This window comes from Corvus hawaiiensis, chromosome 26, assembly GCF_020740725.1.
Source record: "Corvus hawaiiensis isolate bCorHaw1 chromosome 26, bCorHaw1.pri.cur, whole genome shotgun sequence".
Lineage (NCBI taxonomy): Eukaryota > Metazoa > Chordata > Aves > Passeriformes > Corvidae > Corvus > Corvus hawaiiensis.
Window position 1 is genome coordinate 10,075,539 of NC_063238.1, and position 14,628 is coordinate 10,090,166.

The 14,628-nt window shown below is 37.3% G+C and overlaps 1 protein-coding gene across 1 annotated transcript in view; it reads right to left on the reverse strand.

Annotated features, from left to right (window-relative positions):
* The window catches only part of ARFGEF1 (ADP ribosylation factor guanine nucleotide exchange factor 1), an 87,198-nt gene that overhangs the window by 15,942 nt on the left and 56,628 nt on the right, over positions 1-14,628 (reverse strand). Inside the window, exons 20-29 of the mRNA XM_048287044.1 lie at positions 11,603-11,731; positions 8,351-8,509; positions 7,855-8,005; positions 4,361-4,451; positions 3,289-3,329; positions 3,031-3,200; positions 2,254-2,405; positions 1,920-2,092; positions 788-948; positions 29-159 (exon numbers count right to left, since the gene is read on the reverse strand). Of these exons, the coding sequence (XP_048143001.1) occupies positions 29-159; positions 788-948; positions 1,920-2,092; positions 2,254-2,405; positions 3,031-3,200; positions 3,289-3,329; positions 4,361-4,451; positions 7,855-8,005; positions 8,351-8,509; positions 11,603-11,731 (1,358 nt within the window). The remainder of the gene's footprint in view (positions 1-28; positions 160-787; positions 949-1,919; positions 2,093-2,253; positions 2,406-3,030; positions 3,201-3,288; positions 3,330-4,360; positions 4,452-7,854; positions 8,006-8,350; positions 8,510-11,602; positions 11,732-14,628) is intronic.

The following is a 14,628-nucleotide window of genomic DNA, read 5'->3' on the forward strand; positions in this document are numbered from 1 at the left end:
AATTTGAATTACAAATACTGATTGTTACCTGGTTCTTACATCTAATTTGCATCTATTGATGATACAGGACAACTCAAAGAGAATTGGGAACCATCCTCGTACCCACACTCTGTCTTCAGGAGCTACATTCATATCATCACTTGTGTATTCCTTGAATGCCTTTAGAAGGAAACACAGAGTTACACAGTCATAGAAGTTAGATCTTCAAAATAAAACACAGTTTGGACTGTAAACAATGATCTCTCCTGCAACAGTATCATCCCTGATACCTCAGATGAGTTGGCAGTCAAAACTGTAACACTGAGAAAGTGTTTTTCAAAGTAACGCTTAGTATATTATGAAGAATAAACTTAAAAAAACAAACAAGCTTATACATTCAAGCACCAGTTTTTGCTTGCAGTTCAGTGTGAGTCTCTTGCTCTCATTTTTATAGAGACAGCTCTGAAAGTGAGGATCTAACCATAACATTTTGAGGATATCAAGCATTTTTGGCTACGCCATTATCCATTTCTTCACATTTCTCGGTAGAGAGCAGATCCTGAGATATGCTGATTTCCAGCAGCTCTCAGGAATACTAGTCACCAGTTGAACTGGGTGGATAGGAATTGGCAAAGGGGAATAAAAGGAGAAAAAAAAATCGCTGATACTTTCAAAGCCTGTGGCATTTTATACTCCTATTGTTTCCGAATAAAGTACATTTCTCATTAATCCATGAAATTTGAAGGGAAGACAATAAGTTTAGCATAAATTTTTTTTTTTTAATAAAAGCACTTAACACAGACTATACCTGAGGTCTGTCAGACACGTATTTTGCACAGTGGCGAATGAGGCGGATCGCTTCCATACTGGTATCTGGAAATGCTGCATTGCAGGCAAATTCAGACAAGCACTTGACTGCATCCTGGAAAGAATCTATGGTTGCTGGGAAGTGTTTTTCAAACACGATTGCTGAGAGAAAAGTGTGAAAAGGAGAAAAAAAAGTGTCATGCTTTAAAATCTATTAATTCTAATATGAACTGTCTGTAACAGAAGTCATGAGAAGCTGGTTCATTGACCGGTGCTGTCAAATGTCTGAGTAGTAATAAAAACTAAAGAAAAAAAAAAGGAATACAAAAAAAAAAGTACCCAGAGGGCATTTCATTTTGACAGTGAGTGTTTAAAGTAAATTAGAGTAGCATCTAGACTAAAGCAGGTAAATGTAACAGTTAAGCAAGACTAGAGCAATAGGCTTACTGTTTAACACTAGTCTGTGTCACCAGAGCTTAAGAGGGATGCATGAAGCATGGAATTACATCTACTGATGGACCTCCTCCTCAGCAACATGTTGCCTTGTTTTTAAATAGCTACTTTTGAAGAAAAAAAAAGTCCTTCATCGATGCTGAAATAGTTTTATAAACTTGCAGAGGTTCAGACAGAATAAAGAAATCCCTTAAAACCTAGGATCTAGATTAGAATAGAGAGAGAGAGAAAAAAAAATTATCATAGTGCCCCCTAGCTCAGCACTTTCTCCTAAACAGGCCTTACACAAGCACAATTCAGAAACACAGAAAAAGATAGGTAAACAACATATTAGTAAAATGGCTAAATTTTTATTTTTCCTAGGGGAAACCCCGGAATACTTCACTTAAATAAAAATGTACACATTAAATAGAATTACTTAAGGCCTGACTTGTTTTACTACAGAATGCTACAAAGAGATAAGTTTTGCCAAAAGGCATGAAGAAAGCCAGTTAACTCTAATCTTATTGAAAGACTTTTGTAAGTATTTTCTCAGAGGAGTGATTGGAAAGTGTAAATCATTCGTTCCAAGACATGGAGTGGGCTCTACTATGCAGGCTGTGGAGTCCACACACAAACAAAGCTTCTTGGGCTCTTAGAGTGACACACTTGCATGACGTCTGAATATCGTCCATACTCACTGACAATGTGTCCTGTAGTCTGGAATGCCAGTTCCACTATACTTTCATCCTGATCTGAAGCTGCCAGATGGAACACTGAAAAAATGTTTTTCCAGCCAGAACGAATGTTAGCAGCCTGGGAATTCACCATCTGTGCAATACACCGTACAACCATGTCTCGAATAGTAGGAGACCTAAATTAGGATAACAAACAGTAATTTTTAAAATTAAATTACATAATCAATTAGAATAGTACAATTCTCTAACGACTGATTTTACAAAGGCTATTTGAAACATTAATTGCAAAAGTTGATGCTTGTGATCCCAGGCAGTTCAGTTAATTCTATATGATTACCTGTTCCTCTTCATGATATGTTCAAATGGTCTTAGGAAGTCCTTCTGGAATCGGAAATTAGCAAGTTCACCTTTTTCCAAGAACTTCATTGACAATTGCCTTAATGAGTCTACTGCAAAAATAGCTACATCTTCATTGGGATTGCAGCCAACCTGAGAATGTAGAATAGAAATGCAGAGTAAGCTTGCATCAGAATTCTTATGGATTCAGCACAAGCTGCCTTTACAGTTGATAACAGAGAACTAAGCAGTACTGGAAAATTAATGAAATTAAACAGCAGTCAGTTCCAGAAACCACACTGTTTATGCAATTCAATAATTCCTAACTACTTCCAGCTATCTTCTATGTTAAATAACCTGGCATTTAAAACCCCCTAAAAATAAGCAAGCTGTCCAAAAAAGACTTCAACAGCTGTATTAAAAATGTATGTCAAACATTCATTTGATAAACAGTCAATTGAGACTTGAAGACAACCTCTTAATTCAAGTGTCATGAAACACCCCCCAAAATTATAACACAAAACTAACAGCAGCCAGTTCTAGACTCAGGTTATGATAAATAACTTAATGTATACTTCTGTTTTTACATTTATTATACTGTGTATCTCTGCCTCCTCACAGGTCTTTCCAGCTTTACAGTTTTTGTTGGTTCAAGCTTACAGAAAAGGACATAAAAACCACTATGACTCAGGTAAGCACATGCTTTTCCAATAAATCTCAAAATAAAATTAATGTGTACCAGTAACTGAAGGAGTATGCACTATAATCATGAACATACCTTATTAAAATGATCACCAATAACTTCCCAGATCCTAGACCACTGTAACCTTATCCGGCCCATGTTGTAATAAGAAATCTCTACTATCTTCTGCAGACTAAACATTCGAGGGTGGGTAGCAGACAGCAGCTCATCCATAGACACAGCACAAAGCCAGCGAACGAAATCCACTGTTAAATGACCACAGATTTTAATGCAGTGTTTTTCCAAGATTTAGTTTACAGGGGTGGGGAGGGGTAGGGAAGAGATAAAACCTACCAATAGCATTTCCATCCAACCTTGTAGATCCTGTAAATATTCTGTAAAGTGCAGTTAAAGACATTGTTAAAATTTCTTAAGAAAAGCATCTATTAAATGTATTCAAACTTCCTTGTCTTGTTTTTCTTAACAATATATAGATAGCCTCTAATTACCTTTAGTTATTAAAAAACAATTAGTAATTGCAAAGACATACTGATAATACTGTCAGTTTTTATTATCCCTGATCCAAATACAGAAGTCAAACGTCTCCAGAGTGCCTAATTTCCATTTGTCATGACAAGCAGATATTTGAAACACTTCCCATGTTTGCAGGGACATTGCAAACCTGAACACCTATTATGTGTTTGGCATCAAGCTTCTAGCGCACTTGATGTGATTTTACTGCAAGACAACTTTTCATTGAACCGACATTGATCTTGCTGCCTGTACTTCAACCACAACAATGTTTGTAAGCCTTCGAAATGATACCTCTTCATCAATTTTGACAACCATAAAAAAAATTGTATGTTCTGATTTCTTACATGCTGAGCAAGTAAGATGCATGAACACTTCTACTCTATGATATAAACAGGGAATGTTCATAATATGTATTCTGCCTAGCCAAATCCAGTTAAAATAAATGTGATTCATAGAAAGGAAGACTGGAATAATAATTTTGGTCATTTCAGAGAACATCTACATAACCTAGAGGAAAGCAGAGAGGCAGTAATAACATTTAGGAGAAAAAGGGTCTGACAAAAATCAGTACTAAGGCAAAATGAGATTTGCTATCTGTTACTATACACAGCAAATCAAGATTCAACAGACACTACAGCAGACTTCATTCTGCAAGTCTTCTGTAGTAATTTTATCAGTAAAAAAGCTTCTTGCCTAATCTTTGCTCTGCTCCTTCCTGCAAAAATATCTATGATCCTAAAAACACCCCCAAACTGAAAAGCACTTCTCTAGGTTAGTTTTTATGTATTTCTTCCTAATAAATTAATAAATTAGTAAGATCCTTTTCTTAGCACAGGATATTCAAATACTGCTTAAAAAACTTCAGGTGGCAACAACAGATTTAATACAGTACCTGTCTACAGCAACAACAACGCTTTGGGAGCTAGTTTCACCAATGGATTCCTGAATACTTGCTATCTGCTTCCAATCCACATTTCCACCAACTACAGCAAAAAAAAATTGAAAAATGGGTAAGAGAGAATACAGACTGGATTGGGGAGAAAGAAGAATAAAAGTTGTGCCACTACCAGTATAATTAAATATATTTTTAATTCACAAATAAGAGAAGCACATTATTTATTTCCCTTGCATGAGCTGGCCACCTCAGTGAACAGTTGCATGTTGGTGTAATCCTAATTATCTGGATTATAAATAAAACCCAGAAGAATCACCTTTTTCGCTCCATCTTTCAATGAATCTTTGGTAAACTTGCTACTTAAAATATATAACATATGATTGAGAATACAGCTTAGAGGAGAATTTTTCACGCTTAATTAGCATCAAGTGAGTAAATCCATCCCAAAAGATTTTGTTTATCATTCACAAAGAAGAGCTTCCACCAAAACTCCATCTTAAAGCTACATCTCAATTACAGCAAAATTATCACCCAAAATAGTGAGAAATATCTACAAATAAAAATAGCAATTATTTATTTTAGAGGCTGGAAACTGTAACCCACATCTGGGAAAGCTCATACGAAGAAACTGCTAACTTAGGCAGCGAGAAAAATTCTGAAATTTTTAGCAATCTCCAAACTTCCCTTGTACCACCATGAAAAAAAAAGAGCAGGATTCTTGCAATCACTCTGGGTAATTCCACATACCCTTTATTCAGGGCTTTTCTTTTTTCAGAAATACAGAGAAGAACAGGAGACTGAAAGAAGGCAAGCAGTTCTGTTCTCAGAGGTTTGCTGAGAGAAAAACTCCTCGTGTTTCAGCCTGCCTCAAAGTCTTGATGTGCTCCTTCCACATTTGGAGGTGGCTGGAGATGACTATCTGTCAAATCTATATAACCTGACCTATCTGAAGTACTTTTCTAGGGCATTTATAGAACGATTTTTCTGTACATACATATGTAACCTCATACTAATATTTCAGCAACTTATAACACCACTGAGTTTGATCAAGACTTCTCTTGTAAACACACAAGCTGCCAGTGTCAATTAGCTTGAATCTTGGTAACGAGTCAGCGAAGAAATTTATCAAATGAGCAGCAGAGTGTGAAGAGAATTTGAAGGGCTATTTCCAAGGAGTCAGAACCTTAACCAACTCTACCAGCTTACATGAGAATTCCTTATTATCGCAGGACTTGTAATTCAATGCCTGAAAACCTGAACAGACAGCAGACTTACACTCTAACAGTTGTGAAATCTTTTAGAATGAAACACAGGAGTCAGCTATGTAACTTTGCTTTATGAAAAAGGGATTCCTCAGATTCCCAGTGTCCAAAGAGGATTTCTGGTTACCTAGGAAGTACACTTCAGCTGTGACCTACTCACAGCAGAGGCTTTTGTCTTCCAACTTTGTGAACAGAAACTGAAGTAGAAGAAATGCGAATTTCACAATTACAGCTCCAAGTAAGGCAACATTCCTACCAAAGAAGCAATAGAACAGATGCTTGTGCATTTACTTTTACAACCCACATGCTTGTGATGTTTTGAATTTCCAAGTACAACAAAAAAAAGGGCCACAACAGTAAGATAATACAAGAGATGAAGACATTTGAATGCAGATGCCTGAAGAACCACACCTGAACCTTGCTGAGGCAGTAAATGAGCAAAGGAGCTTTTGGGTTTGGTTTTTCCATCTTTGTTATTTCAAAACCACATTAACTTCAGCAAGAAGAGTGAGTGCTGCTGCTTATCCACATCTGATTTTGCAAGCAGGTCTGAAAGATGGATTTTCTGTGTCACCAGACTGCAACTTCACTCTAAACAACTATTTTCCTGTAAAATGTGACTGTATATATGGACATATGCACTATGTGTTCTTCACAGGAATCCAGGTTTATAGAAAGCTTGCTTGAAACCCATAGTTCCAATGCATACCTTCGAGTAATCATAGAAAATTAAACTTTCTGCAAAAAAGGATTTATGGAAAGAAGTGAAATAACTAGAACAGTTGAGAAAATGTTCTAACAGCCCTTTAGTGCATGAAAACCACGTTAAGCATTTTCCTATAAGATTGAAGCAACATTATTTAAAAAAAAATAAGAAAATGGTGAAATTTCCATATGTGCACTGTAATAAGCATTCCAGAAATTCAATTCAGAGAGAAACATTTTATGTATTTGGGCATAAACTATTTTCCCTAGAGAAGTAACTGACAGCAGCAAAAGGTCTTTAGAAGCTGGATCTATACCAATTACTAGCAAGTATGATTTTGAGACACCTGAATACAGTTTACATTCTTGAGTTATTAGACCTTAAAACCTTTAAAGGCCAGTCACTGCAGTGTAGAGAAACTGCCAGCACTTGAAAGTAGCCAAGTTGCACAGGTCATCAGGGAACACTGAACTGAAGGATGCATATTGGCAGGGCAGGAAGAAGCTCAGTACATGAGAGTGTTGGCAGACTCATTGACTTCCAGGCCTAAGTTTTCCCTTCATCAACGCTTGGCAAGGTGAGGGGAGTACACAGAGGCAGGCCAAAGGGGAGCAGACAGGAAAAAAAAGGACTGACTATAGAAGAAGAACAACTGCCTGAGGAGAACACAAAGCTGGATGATTAGGACTAGTTTGGGGGCTAAGATCAGGGAAAATAGAAAAATTATCACTACTCAAAAAAAAAAAAAAAAGTGAAAAAATGAGGGGACAAAGCTTTTGTCTGGCTGTGGGTGAAGTTCAAACAGCAGGAGATACTGAGCACCGCACTACAACTGAAACTCTCTCATAGTCAAATAGACTTATATATACACTTTGGCACTTCCAGTGTTTTCTAATACCCTGTACCTCAATATCTTTAACTGTGTTCCCATCTAAAACAGACAAATAAACAAAAGCCCAAACCTTCTAAAGATAATTTAAGGTAAGACTTAGGCTTTTCTAGGAAGATAAGAGACATCATCTCATGTTTGGAGTATATCTTGGTGCTCAAGCCTAGAAAAGGCACTTACTCAGTAGCAAAGTAACCAAAATAGGAAAAAAATGGAATTTCAGAATTTAAGCTAAATTAATCTCCCACTTGGTTTGAATTCTGTGTATTTCTCACAAAGCTCCACAACAGATGCTTAACCTACACATACTGACTTGCTTGCTTGGTAAAATACTTGGCACACTAATGTTGCAATATTATTAAATCAGGTCATACCATCTGCAACCCATTCTTAGTTGGAAAGCTGTATTTTAATAGAAATGAATAATATATATAATCTTCTTACACTTCCCACCCTAGCAATAATAACAGAGCAAACTAAATATTCCAGAAATTGGAATCAGCCTACTCAAAGCCTAAGTTTTGTAAGGACTAACTTCTTGGTCTTTTGTCAGAACCTCACACAAAACACAGAACAAATTTAAATCTCTGAACAAAACCAGTTAAATGAAATACTTCTTATCTGCATTACTTACCCAGTCCCAGCCCCACAAATTCATCAGGTGCCTGATCTTTTGTTCCAGTAAAAGAACCTTCCCTGCCACGCACTGTCCCTGAGATGTAGCGAGGTTTTACTCCAGTTCCTATTAACTGTGCCAGTTCAAGTTGACTGATGCATTTCAGAATCTGTTCCAGAGAATAAAGAAGTTGTTTATCAACAAAAAGCAGCTTGAAATAGTAAAAAACAAGCTAAGATCTTTAGAAGAAAAGAATTCTAAACACTTGAGGTCAGACAATCTGTTCTTCTGTCTAAAATGAGTATTAATTTAATTAGTACTGGATTAATCTCTCACAATTTTATTTCTCACTTGGACATGTTCTGCTACTTTAATTGGCTGCATAATGTATGCAACAAAAGTATATACACGGCACTTACCTAAACCCCACTGTATTTATGCACAAACAAGCACACTACTGTGTTTAAAATTAGTAAACATGCTTTCTTACAGTTTAAGTACAAATGACTTGTACCTCATGCCAGGAATTTCCTAAATAGTTTCCATCTGTATGAGCCACTGTGATGAGAGTTTTAATGGTGTCAATATTCTTCTGCTTCATTTCAGTAATACCAGAACTCACTGTAAGCAATGTAAATCTTGCTAATGCTTGAACATAGGCATCTCTTTCAAGCTACAAATGGGAGGGAAAGAAACAAAAGTCTCATAAATGTTTTTGCCATTTCTTGTTCTTAGTAAAATCTCTGTGATTTCATCAATGATACCATTTACCTTTCTCTTCCTAGAACTGAATTTCCAAAGCACAGTGAAAATATTCATGTTCTTCACCAGGAAGAAGATATCTGTGGGGTGAAATCAGGTTCCTTCTATTCAGGAACATGAAGTGCTATATCTGACAGCATAGAACACACAGGCTGTGTTTAGGTTTCTGGTTTGGTCTTTTTGGGGAAATCGGGATGCTGTTTCAGAAGAAATGTTGCTATTTAGCTAAGCTTTCAATACTCTGGTACTCTACTCAGACCTACTCTGAAAATTCTGCCTTAGCAGACTCACTCAAGTTGTAGCATTTTTTGTCAACAAAATCTAAAAAATGTATCTGAAAGGTACGTTATGACAATTCCATGGAATTGCTCAAAACTTATTTGATTTAATCTGCATCATTTGAAGCACCTCAGAAGCTTCTGAAGCAAGTGTCATGGGTAAACAGCAAGTGACCATAATCTAGACAGATCTCACCAAAAAAATTCTACAGTTACCCAATTTTTATGTGTATGGTATCCAGAAACAACAAAGGAAACTCCTCAGATGTCACATGAACCAATTACAATGGTAAAAAGGGGATTACAGTTGAGCCCACAAGTGCATTTTATTCTCCTGTTATGTATAAACTGAAGGCCATGGAGTGAAATGGCTGTACACCAGATAAACAAATGGCAAATATGAAATATATTTAACTGTTTGTATATTTAGGGCTCTTTTTAAATAAAAAAATAATTGAGCACAGAAAACAACCAAATACAAAATATTAAAAAAAAATCCCAGAAAGAAGGGACAGATTGCCACTGAGCCACGGACCACATTCAAACTCAACCACTACTGCAGGGTATGCTGGCAAAGGCACAGAAAGTGATGTAGAAGCACAGAAAAATGTGTCTTAAAGAAAGTGTACAAAGCAATGAAACTTTGGAGCCTACAAACTGTGTATCTTCAGTAAAAACAAAACATTTTCAGTCCTACTTATCCATACAGGTAGTCCCCCCTCCCACCTTTTTCTAAGCCAGCGAAGTAGACAATGTGTCCATCACCTAGAAATTAAAACCTGATGATACAAGCAGATTAAGTACATCCTTTTGATGCATATCTTGTCTCAAATGCTTAAAGACAAAAGTCAGACTGTGTGACAAGTGTAAGATTAAAAGCATAAATAATTAAAACCAGAAACTGTAATTGAGGTTTTAGAGGTGAATATGAGTAACTTAAACTATATTGTGTACTTTGGAAATTTTCTTAAAGGCAACCAGGTTCCTCCATTATCTCTCAAGGTGTGTAAACTAATGTTAATTCTTAATAGGCATCAATCTTAATTTCTATACTTTTACATGATGAAAACTGAAAACTTGCCATCACTGGTTAAGCACATGAGGAAAAACTTGATTCCAACAAAAAAGATCGTTAAATCAGCTCAAGTACAAATGTGCCAGTCTCCTTCAAACCACCAGAGCTATCTGGTGTCTGACATCAGATAATATCCCATCTAATCAAGATCTTGTGAATTGGAATCATCCTGTAATACTGAAATCACCAACAAATAGTACAACCAGTATAGTTTTTAACTACACCAACAAAACACAATTTCCATAGAAAACCAAGAAGGAATATTGCTTATAATGAAAATTCAAAAGCAACACTTCCCATTTTCTGCAATTTAAAACCTTTTATTTTGGGAACACCTCCAGTTCAATCATGTCCCAAGCCAATGGACAGGTACAACTGAGTCACAGGGATCTTAGAGCAAACACGTCCTTGCCCTCCCCACGCAAGGCTGACCACTGCAGGACTGAGAGCTAAACTCTGCAGCTGCTGGAACTGGTATTTGTACCAGTTCCACCTCTGCAGCTTAGAAACAAAAGTAACCAGAGTGTGAATTTCACTGAACATCTGCAGGCTCCAGGGAAGGCTTTGTTAATCAAATTTTTAAGTCTGTTCAGCTCAGGGACAGCTGGTGGTGCAGATATTAGGTGGAAAAACAGAGGAAGGAAACCTCACATGATCTCAATTGGGCTTTTTTAAGCAGCTGAATCACAGGTCCTGATGTGCCTTTCCACATTAGTGATAGAAAGTTATCTAACTTGCCAAATACAAGTGCAAGGGGGAAGGAAGGAAAGCATTCACTATTGTATCATAGTTCAACATTTTCTACTTAGTCTTATACAGTTGGTTTTGGGGTTGGTGTGTGTTTTCTTGTTTGGGTTGTTTGGTTGGTTTCTGTTTGGTTTCTTTTTTTCGTTTGTTTGTTTTTTAAAGTGTTTTCCATGTACACATGAAATACAATGCCAAACACATGAATTTTGCCTGCCCCTCTCTTCAGCTATCCCTATAATGGACTTATGGCAGACCAGTACTCCATTTATTAACTAATAATCTACAATAACATAATTGTACCTTCCCTACCAATGGTTTTAAAATACCAAAACCAAAGCCAGAAAAAGCCCAAGTTTAATCACCATTACCCTCTGGAACCTGAGAGTCTGGCATTCTTGGCGTTGCGCTTACTGCAAGATCCATTCATTCATTACATCAGGAATGCCATTTCCAGTGCCATAACCTTTTAACAAGGGTATCCATTTATAGGCATCTTGGATTAGTATAATCTCTCTGAAGTTGAGAACAATATTTCAAATACAGTTCACAGAGATACTATTTTACAGGACAGAGAGACTAATTTTATAAAACAACACAACACATCTAAACGGCTTTGTAACAAAGCTAGAAATAAAATACTTTGACATAAAAGGAGTCAATTTCTAGGGAAACAAACATTTCAGTGCAGAGGCATGGAAGCACTTACCACAAAACACCAGGAAAAACTTTATAAAGGTCACCTCATTTACACTTCCAGTCTAATATCAGATGAAACTGCAATGTCAGAAGCAGGCAGCCTCCAGGTATTGAAGTGCACAGCTTCTGCAGCAAGGACTCTTAGAACCCCACTAACATTTTTGCTGGTACATAAATCAAAGTACTGTCTCAATCTTACATTTTTTACCTGTATGTTGAAAATGCAAGCAATCCGGATTGCACAACGTATACCCTCCAAACAAAGAGAGGCAACTTCGGTGTCATCACAGTCCTGTAGACCCACGCTGAACGCAGCGAGAAAAGGTGTCCATGCCAACTGGAATGTATGCAATATAAGTGTTAAATCAGCAATTGTTGGTACTTGAAGGGAATGTTACAGTTTCAATATCTTGCTGAAGTGTAAATTCCACCCTTAACTTACATCATTAACCTTGAAGTTGTCTTTTACCAAAAAGGAAATAAAATATACAGACATGAGACACAGAATAGTATAAAGCGTGGTTAGAAGAGACCTGAGACACAGAATGGGACAGAAGTAATGGAGAGTGGAGCTCTCTTCAAAAGCACTTGTCCTCTCCCTCAGTAACTAACACACAGCCATCCTCAGACAGTTGTAAACACCAAAGCCTAAAGCTACATTAATTACATGTCCGTTAAAGTTTTAGCACCAGGATGACTTTCATCTTTGCACACTGAAAAGTAGAGTCAACAGTTTTTGTAATAACCAACACACCATGTACCAGATTTCTTTACGATGAAAAGTACATACTTAAAATAAGACTAGCTTGTCCTGATAACACCAGAAAAAAACAACAAAAAAAAGGAAGGTAGGGAAAAAAAGGCAAACTTTATTAATTACACTAAAATTATGGTAAGACAACAACAAAAAAACCCAGGATATGACTCTTGCCTTATCTCTCTACTACTAATATTGTTGCTCTTATCCCTCCATCTTTTTGTACCTAGGCCACTGTTATGTTTCGCATTCCTCTTGCCTTAGGTGGCACTGAGGATGAAACAGATGCAATAAAAATTACTGCAAGAGAGTCTACACTTTCCTTGTGGTCAAGGCTCCCTCTCCCAAAGGCAGAAAAAACAGTGAGAAAATGCAGAGGATCTTACCATAACTACATGGGGTTATGGAGAGGAACCCAGAATGATTTTAGAAATAATTTTACCTGAAGGCACCCCAGATGAATACAGAGTCAATGGGCACAGCAAGGAGCAACAGATTTCACATTTACTTTCATAACAAAATGATGCACCACAGAGCTTTGGTTTCATTTAAGCCAGCAATTCCAAAAGCACTACCTCTGAAAAGCATTTAATGCTTGCACATACCAAACTGTAACTCCAGGACAGTATTAAAGGCATCAGATGAATTAATAGATTCAGGATTTAATTCCCTATTGTATGACCTTTAAAGGTCACTTCCAACCCAAACTATTCTATGATTTCATGTTCAGAAATATATGTTTCTTCCCACCGCCTTCCTAATTTTCATTACTATTGAAACCAAAACTAATCTAAAAAAAAAAAAATCACAAGACTGAAATAATTTCTTAAGAACTATCTAATGGTCTGTATACTGTGCTTTGTAACTAGATATAGCTGTTATTTGTAAACTGTTTTGTTATTAAAGGTGAAAATTAAGCCTCAAAACCAGACAATAAATTTTGAACTGCTTAGATGGGTACATAAAGTGAATTTCTGCTCTGTTTTAAAGATTTAGCCAATGTATCTCTAAATACAGTTATAATAATCCATTTAATGTGGAAATCAATGGGTGAGATTCACAGAAATTTGTGAAGTTTTGCTGAAAATTTACATCTAAATAAAAAATATGAAATTAACTATTTAAATTCCACAGTTCTCTTTTTTTTTTTTTTGGTGAGAGGGTCCTCTGCTCAATACATCACACTGTCCTCAGTACTTTAGCTCATGAACATCCTCAAGTAACTTCAAGTAACAACTTCTAATTCTTAGCACCTTCATGAAGGATGTTTAGGGTATTAATTTACCCCAGTGCTTCATATTTTGCTCCAGTGAAAATGAACTTTAGAAATACACTTTTCAGATCCTAAAGGGTAGGAAGTATTAGGGCTGGTATCTTAAAGAAAATCACACTATGAATTTTACAGATGCCTGCATGTGAATTATTTCAGTCTTAAGGAAGTCAACAGAAAGAAAGTACGTACACCTCTGCTATGTCCAACCTTGAACAGCCTAGAAGTAAATTTTTAACAAGGTCTGTCCTTAGTGTTCCTCTGTACACATGGAATACTATGCTAGTTTTTTTAATAAGGTGACAGAGAACTCGTAAGTTTGCCTCACAGACAGCAATCGTACAGCTAGATCCTCACTGTGCCGAGGTGGCCAAGAAGGCCAATGGCATCCTGGCTTGTATGAGGAATAGTGTGGCCTGCAGGACCAGGGCAGTGATCCTCCCTCTGTACTCAGCACTGGTGAGGCTGCACTTTGAAACCTGTGTTCAGTTTTGGGCCCCTCACTGCAAGGAAGACATGGAGGTGCTGGAGTGAGTCCAGAGAACAACAACAGAGCTGGTGAAAGAGGTGGGATTGGTCTCTTCTCCCAAGTAACAAGGGAAAGGATGAGAGCAAGCCGCCTCAAGTTGCACCAGGAGAGGTTTAGATTGAATATTAGGAAAAATTGCTTCACAGATGCAGTTGACAAAAGTTGGAACAAGCTGCCCAAGGAAGGAGTGCAGGCACCAACCCTGAAGTATTTAACAGACACGTAGATGTGGCACTTCAGGTCATGGTTTAGTGGTGGACTTGGCAGCACTGGGTTAACAGTGGGACTCAAAGCTTTTAAGAATCTGTTTCAGCCTAAATGTTTCTGTGATTCCTGGGCCTGGAGCTCCACCTGACCTCACAGCACATCCCTCCAGGGAACCATTTGTTTATTTAGTGGTAGTAGTCTGAGACCTTACTTCCCTGGAGCAGTTCACACAGGGGTCATGTGAGGACCATGACTTGAACAAGGGCACAAATGAGAGCATGGTAAGGGCATAACAACTCATCTCACTGGCAGATGACTGCTGTGAGTTAGCTGTGTCAGAGACAACATCCAAGAGCACACTGAGGCATTGGACACTACTGGACATACTCTATCTATGAATCTGAATCCACCACTACGGCAAAGGCATTTGGGATGCACACAACTTTGCACTTACAAAATAGCAGACAGATG